This window comes from Phaseolus vulgaris, unplaced genomic scaffold (assembly GCF_000499845.2).
Source record: "Phaseolus vulgaris cultivar G19833 unplaced genomic scaffold, P. vulgaris v2.0 scaffold_17, whole genome shotgun sequence".
Taxonomy (NCBI): Eukaryota; Viridiplantae; Streptophyta; class Magnoliopsida; order Fabales; family Fabaceae; genus Phaseolus; species Phaseolus vulgaris.
In genome coordinates, this window is record NW_027174086.1 from 506209 (window position 1) to 513414 (window position 7206).

Here is a 7206-nt window from a genome sequence, read left to right on the forward strand (position 1 = left end):
GATAAATTAATTCAGAATAAAAAAATAACGTGTAAGTAAAAATGATCAAATGTAATCGAATAAGAAGTAAAAAACAAAACACTCGCAAGAAAAAAAAAGTCTACACAAAGGCTGCATTTCATCATGTGCTTGGAGAAGTACGATTCCTGCGGAGAAGAGGGGATGGTGTTTTGCAAATTAAGAAAGGGTAAAACCAGTGTTTTATTTAAATTACTAAAGTAAAGGTAAGAATAATAACAAGCTAAAATAATATTAATTATATTGTATTTTGAAGTAACATACGAAAAATATTAAAAGCAAGTAAGATTAAATATATTTATAAATTAAATAAAAAAGTTTCTCAAATAATTGGTGAAATACATCTGCCAGAAAAAATATAAAATTCTTTAATATATATAATTTTGAAAATCTCTCTTGGTGGATAGATGATGTATCTATATTAATATATGAAATGGTACTATTATATTATATATATATATATATATATGTTTTGGTTTATACAATTTTTTTATAAATTTACTGTTATGGTTATAAATGTTGTAATAATTGTTTTTTAAACATGGTAACTGTCTTTTTATTATTGATAATAAAAATACGGATACACTGTAAATAATGGGATCTGAGTTTATTGGTTGTATGAACTTCTCCACCATTAGTGGTTCCCTACCAACTTTATTCCAACCGTTTTTCGTTACCTTCGTATATTTCAGGCCCACATTCACCGTGTCACACTGTATCCTTATCTCAAATTCAAGAACTAGTAATTTCATACACATAATAAACCTCTGAATTGAAACCTGTCAGCCTCAATTTCATTGGCAACAGACAGAATTATCCTCAAAGCATAGCCAAGAGAGCTCTAAACTTGTCAACACTTGGAAGTGTGTCAATTGAGACATCACTGTTTGTGATTTGGAGGTTGACAATGTCTGCTGCTGTGTCTGCAACAAAGGATGTTCCCTTCAATGCTCAGTTGGAGGAAGACCTCACAAACAAAGGAACCAATAACAAGGTTGTTGGGGAAGCAGACCGTGTTCCTTACAATGAGGATGCTGAAGGAACTGAGTCAGAGGCAGAGGAAGACCCCAAGTTGGAATTGGATCTTGGCCCTCAGTTTTCCCTCAAGGAACAGATTGAGAAAGACAAAGTAACATTCTTTCTTCAAATGTTTCTTCACTGCCCTGAGTTGCTTTTTATTTGTTTTTTAGTTTCCAACTGTCATTGATGAAAGCTGTTCAACAATTTTTTCTTGTTTTTAAAAGGATGATGAAAGTTTGAGAAAATGGAAGGAACAGCTTCTGGGAAGTATTGATGTGTCTGCTGTTGGAGGTACTTCCCTTTCATTTTGAGATGATCTGACATGAATGGTGCATCTATATTGAAAACTCTTGTTGAAGGTTGTTATCTTCCTCCAATTTAATTTCTCTGTTCACACAAAGCAGTGCTCTCCTTTTATTGATTCACAAGATAACCATTTTGTTTAGCTCACTCTCTTGAATCACTTATGACAAATTTTGGTGAAAAGTGTCGATCTTGGTAGACGAAAGCCTAGGATGGTTTAATTTTACCTTTTGTTTCAACAATATTTGTACCATTAAGTTACATTTGAGCTCATCATTTTTGAGCCATGAAAAGTCTAAAAGGCACAAGTCCTTGTAATGTAATTCAGAGAACAAAGAGCCAGAAGTGAAGATAGCGAGCCTCACCATAATATGCCCAGGGAGGCCTGACCACATTCTACCAATTCCATTTACTTCTGATGCTAAGAAGAGTATCTTCACTCTCAAGGAAGGAAGTCAATACCGCTTGAAATTCTCCTTCACTGTCTCCAACAACATTGTTTCCGGCCTCAAATACAACAATGTTGTTTGGAAAACTGGGCTTAGAGGTGAGACATAGACCCCCTTTTGTGTCTTGTTGTAGAGTAAGTAAACATCCACATCTTCAATTATCTTACTTACATGTGGCTTTCATGAATTAATCGAAACAGTGGACAACACTAAAAAAATGTTGGGAACTTACAGCCCAAGGCAGGAACCATATACATATGAATTGGAGGAAGAAACTACCCCTTCAGGGTTATTCGCCAGGGGAACCTATTCAGCAAGAACCAAGGTAAATTTCAAATTACTTCTTATCATGTCTTGGTAACTGATAATGTCTTAATAGGTGATCTTATGTTTATGTCAACATCACAGAAGCAGTTTAAAAGATGTGTATATTATTCTATTTTATTTGGGATTTCCATGATCATAATTGTGTGTGTTCAGTTTGTAGATGATGATCGCAAATGCTACTTGGATACTAGTTACCACTTTGAAATTCAGAAGAGTTGGCCAAAACCCATTTAAGATTGAAGAGTAATTTATTGGTGGATTTTCTTTCTTTTGTCATGTTGTATTTTTGTGGCATATTGAAATCCAACTTTTGTTTATTAATCCAGATAGTGTAGTTGTGCACATGGCTGCTACATGATGGTGCAAATCCTATCCTTCTATTGTATGGTTTCTTTTTCCATTCTGATGGCTAGAATCACATAAAAGGAAATGCTCGTGAAAATCACACTCATTCCACCTAAGATCTCTCAGAGTTAATTGTTATTATCTGTTAAAAAGAGTTTGAGGTGTGAAGGAATGGGGTGGAAATGGACCCCATGTGGATAAAGGAACATTACAGAAATCAACAAATATCCTCAACTACTGCTTCTTCTTTCTCAAAAGCTCCATCAATTCTTTGATGGTCCAGAAGCTTTTGGCATGCGAGGACCACATGCTGATTGCTAACGTTTCAAATTAGAAAAATATTGGGAAAAGTAAAGTTTCCATTCACATAATTTACCATCAAAATTGAGTCCATGAAACCAATTTAATATACCGTGAAATAATGTCTATAACATTTTGAAACTGCCTTTGGGATTTATTTTAATATTCCTACTTCTTTTGTAATTTGTTAATCAACTTAAGGCCATTCCAGATTATCTCACTTTTTTTTTTTATCTGGACCATTTAATCCAGAATCAAAGATATTATTTCAACGTACTTAAGACATTAAAGTTTTTTAACAATTTTTATACGCATAGACGTAGTACTTTTTTTTCGCAGTATAAAGTGACTAATTAATTTTTGTAATCAAAGTAATTATAAACGAATTAATGAATATTTTTTATATCAATCTTATTTGTAAAGACGTGTCTTATTTGAATGCCAATTGATATTTTTTAATTACAACATAAATTGTGTACTTTTTCATATCACTTATACACTCAATTTTTTATATAAATTTCCTAGCACTTTTTATTTATTTTTTTATAATTTTAATTTTGAATGCATTAAAAAATAAATATTTATTTTTTAATGTTTAAAATACTTAGAAATATAATTAATGAATAAAGAAAAAAGTTTTCACAAAATAAAAAATAATAATAAATTAAAAATGTTTAGTTTTTTTTTTAAGAATGAAGAAAATAAAAAATTAGACCCTACAACAACATAAAAGTTGAATATATAAACAAAAATCAGTATTTATTTTTATTATTATTGATGATATAATCATGTTAATTTCAAATAAAAATAATTGACATAATTATAAAAAAACTAAAGTCAATTAATATTAATTAGTAGTGGACACAAATAATATTGAAGTGCGTACCCTAAATACAAAATCCTAAAAAAATAACTAATGCAAATGTTACTTAATACTTAAAAATGAGAAGAAAAAAATGTAAAATAAATAAATATAGAAAATAAAAACAGCAACAATAAAATTAAAAAAAAACAGAAATAAATAAAGAATGACAGAAAAAAATAATAACTAAAAACATAAAAAATAAAGGCAAAACAAAATAAGATAAAGATAAAAGATATAAAAATAAATCAATACAAGATAAAGATAAGAGATACAAGTCGATATTAAATAAATATATGTTGAACATATAAAAAAGAAAATAAATGAGAGATAATCATTCATTTAATATTTTTTTCAATGGTACATTAAATAGTTTGTGTAAAATGAATCATAATTAATGACGAGAAGGGAACGATCCAGTAATGTTGGACATAATATTTGAACCGTGTATGTAGATCAATACTCTACAATATTATTTGTGTGTCCACTATTAATTAATACTAATTGACTTTGATTTTTATATAATTAGGTCATGTATTTTTTACTTGAAATCAACATAATTACATCATCAATAATAAAAAAATAAATACTAATTTATGTTTATAGATTCAACTTTTATGTTATTGTAGGGTTTACTTTTTTTATTTTCTTCATTCTTAAAAAAAATTAAACTAAACATTTTTAATTTATTACTTTTTTATTTTGTAAAAACTCATTTCTTTGTTTATTATAATTATTTTAAACATTAAAAATATTTATTTTTTTAATATATTCAAAATTAAAATTATTAAAATTATTAATTTTTTTAATTTATTATTTAATTTTTTTTTGAAATAGTGTTAAATAAGAAAATAGAAATAAAAGGAGATTAGATAGAAAAAAAAAAAAGGTGATACGAGGAATTGAGTCCAGAGCTATATATCTATTACTTAAGTTGTTTTGTTCCAAAGTAACGGTTTTAATATATTCTTTCCCCACCAACTCTAATTCAAGAGGTAAGCCAAAAAATATTTCTAACCCCAAAAATATCTTTACCTCTCAACTCTGAAATCAAATACCGCACGCATTTTGTCGCCATAGTTTACAATGTGTTTGCTAAGAGGTAAACGATTTATTAGATTTTCTTCTTAATTTTATAGCATTTGGTTAAAAATTGGGAGAGAAAGAAATATTTTTCTTTTTGACAAACTACGGCTCAATTTCCTATTTATCATCATTTTTACTTTTATTTCTCCATCTAACACACTTTTATTTTTATTTTCCTATTTAGTACTCTTTTGTTTTTATTTTTCTATCTAACACTCTCTTACTTTTTATTTCTCTATCTAACATCATTTCAAAAATAAATAAATAAATAATAAATTATTATTTTTTGATAATTTTAATTTTGAATGCATTAAAAAATAAATATTTTTAATGTTTAAAATAGTCATAAATATAATTAATGAATAAAAAAATAAGTTTTTACAAAATAAAAATAAATAAGTAATAAATTAAAAATGTTTTGTTTAAACTTTTTTTTAAGAATCAAGAAAATAAAAAATTAAACTTTACAACAACATAAAAGTTGAATCTATAAACATAAATTAGTATTTATTTTTATTATTATTGATGATGTAATCATGTTAATTTCAAGTAAAAATACATGACATAATTATAAAAAAATCAAAGTCAATTAGTATTAATTAATATTGGACACACAAATAATATTGAAGTGTCTACTCTAAATGCAAAATCCTAAAAAAAAACTAATGCAATTGCTACACTTAATGCTTAAAAATGAGAAGAAGAAAAAATGTAAAAATAAATATGTTAGAATATATGGCCTTAAACGAGAGAGGGGGTGAATTGTTTAAGAAAGATTTTCGCAAACTTTTAACATTAGAATGAAAATACTTTGAAAGAACCTTGATTAAGGATTCAGTTTTTCCAAAACAAACAACAAAAGCACAAAGTTGGAAAAACAATCGGTTGTTTTAGTGAAACAATCGGTTGTTTATACCAGTTCCAAAATAACAAAACTGAATTAAAGAGATAGGGATAGAGAAATTGTACACAGTTGTTTATACTGGTTCACTCCAAACATGAGCTACATCCAGTCTTCTCAGAAATCCTGAGGATATCCACTAAGCAATCACCACTTGATCACCTACACCACAACCAAGAGAATGACCTTGAACACCTCAAGAAACACACTCTCCTTGGCCAACACTAAGATTGTTGATCTTGAACACCTCAAGAACACACAGCCAATCTCAACAAAACACACACACGAATTGTTCAGCAATTTACAAAGATTACACTTGTTACAAATGAGTATCTGAAATCAATACAAGTAAAATCCTATTCAGCACCTTGATCAATCTCTCAACTCTTAAGCAATCTCATAACTCTTTGAAAAACTCTTATTGTCAAAAACTATGTTTCAAGATTCTTAAAACATAAAAACAGTTTTTCAGAATATATCTAAGAATATAGTTTGTTATCAAATCTTAACAAACTCTTAATTGCATTTAAAATAGATTGGTCAAAGCATTTAATGACTGGAGCGTATTCAGTTAAAGCATTTAAAGCTCGGTCAAAGAAAACAGTTTTTCTGTTATGGTTTTAAAACAAACAATCGATTGTTTCCTCGAATCAATCGGTTGTTTTGTTACTTAACAAAATTCACCATTCAAAAACAGTTTTCAAACTTTCTCAAAACACCTAAGTGTAAACAATCGGTTGTTTCGACAAAACAATCGGTTATTTCAACTTAGTTTGAAAAACATTTTGCTTTGATAAAATTGAGATGCTAATTGCTTTGAGATTTAATCTAAGGGTTGATTACAACATTGAACTACCCCAGAACAAAGCTTAAACCAGCACAACAGCATCAAGCAAAGCAGAGGCTTTATCATCCTTCAAAGGATTTGGATTCTTCAAAACATTTAACACCACTTGGTTCAACAATCTCCCCCTATTTGATGAAGACAAATCCCTGGTGCTTGTGTTGTACTGATTAAATCTGAAGCAGTTCCTGCAGAGAAAGCATTCATACTATCCAAAGCTTCTTACAGCAGCAAGTTAGATTATAACTCTTTAAACACAATAAACAATCGGTTGTTTCTATCAGCAGCAACAAAAAGCAATTTTATACTTCAGAGATTTAAACATTTTATGCATATGAGACACAAATATACAAGAGCCAATAATTCTCCCCCTATTTGTCTTCACAAATAGACTTTAACATGTATCAAAGACAGATTTAAGAGAGATTATTAAGATCAAGAATACCTAACTCATTTCTTAAGAAGAAAAACCTCTCTTTTAGCAAAGGCTTTGTGAAGATGTCAGCTAGCTGCAGTTTGGTCTCCACAAACTTTACTTCACAGTTCCCATTTTGCACATGATCTCTGATGAAATGATGTCTTATTTCAATATGTTTGGTCCTTGAGTGCTGGATTTGATTTTTGGTAAGATTTATTGCACTTGTGTTATCACACATCAAAGGAACTTTGCTGATTTGTAAACCAAAATCAGCAAGTTGTTGTTTGAGCCATAGGATCTGTGCACAGCAGCTACCAGCAGCTATATATTCTG

The 7206-nt window shown here is 28.8% G+C and overlaps 1 protein-coding gene across 2 annotated transcripts; it reads left to right on the top strand.

Annotated features, from left to right (window-relative positions):
* Nucleotides 1-668: 668 nt before the first annotated feature.
* On the top strand, nucleotides 669-2562 carry LOC137817150 (rho GDP-dissociation inhibitor 1-like). Of its 2 annotated transcripts, none has more exons than XM_068620398.1 (5): nucleotides 669-1147; nucleotides 1263-1329; nucleotides 1670-1888; nucleotides 1991-2115; nucleotides 2271-2562. In XM_068620398.1, exons 1-5 carry the CDS (start codon nucleotides 926-928, stop codon nucleotides 2349-2351), a joined length of 714 nt encoding a protein of 237 aa, XP_068476499.1. In that variant the 5' UTR covers nucleotides 669-925; the 3' UTR covers nucleotides 2352-2562. The 2 variants fall into 2 exon arrangements, with proteins under 2 accessions (XP_068476499.1, XP_068476498.1); XM_068620397.1 differs by having other exon boundaries at nucleotides 737-1147; nucleotides 2278-2562.
* The last annotated feature ends 4644 nt before the right edge of the window (nucleotides 2563-7206 follow it).

What these genes read in the sequence shown, in the direction of transcription:
- LOC137817150 (XM_068620397.1), top strand. Translation starts at nt 926, where the DNA reads ATGTCTGCTGCTGTGTCTGCAACAAAGGATGTTCCCTTCAATGCTCAG. An exon ending in AACAGATTGAGAAAGACAAA is followed by an intron (nt 1,148 to 1,262) that starts GTAACATTCTTT and finishes TGTTTTTAAAAG; the next exon opens with GATGATGAAAGTTTGAGAAA. An exon ending in TTGGAAAACTGGGCTTAGAG is followed by an intron (nt 1,889 to 1,990) that starts GTGAGACATAGA and finishes TAATCGAAACAG; the next exon opens with TGGACAACACTAAAAAAATG.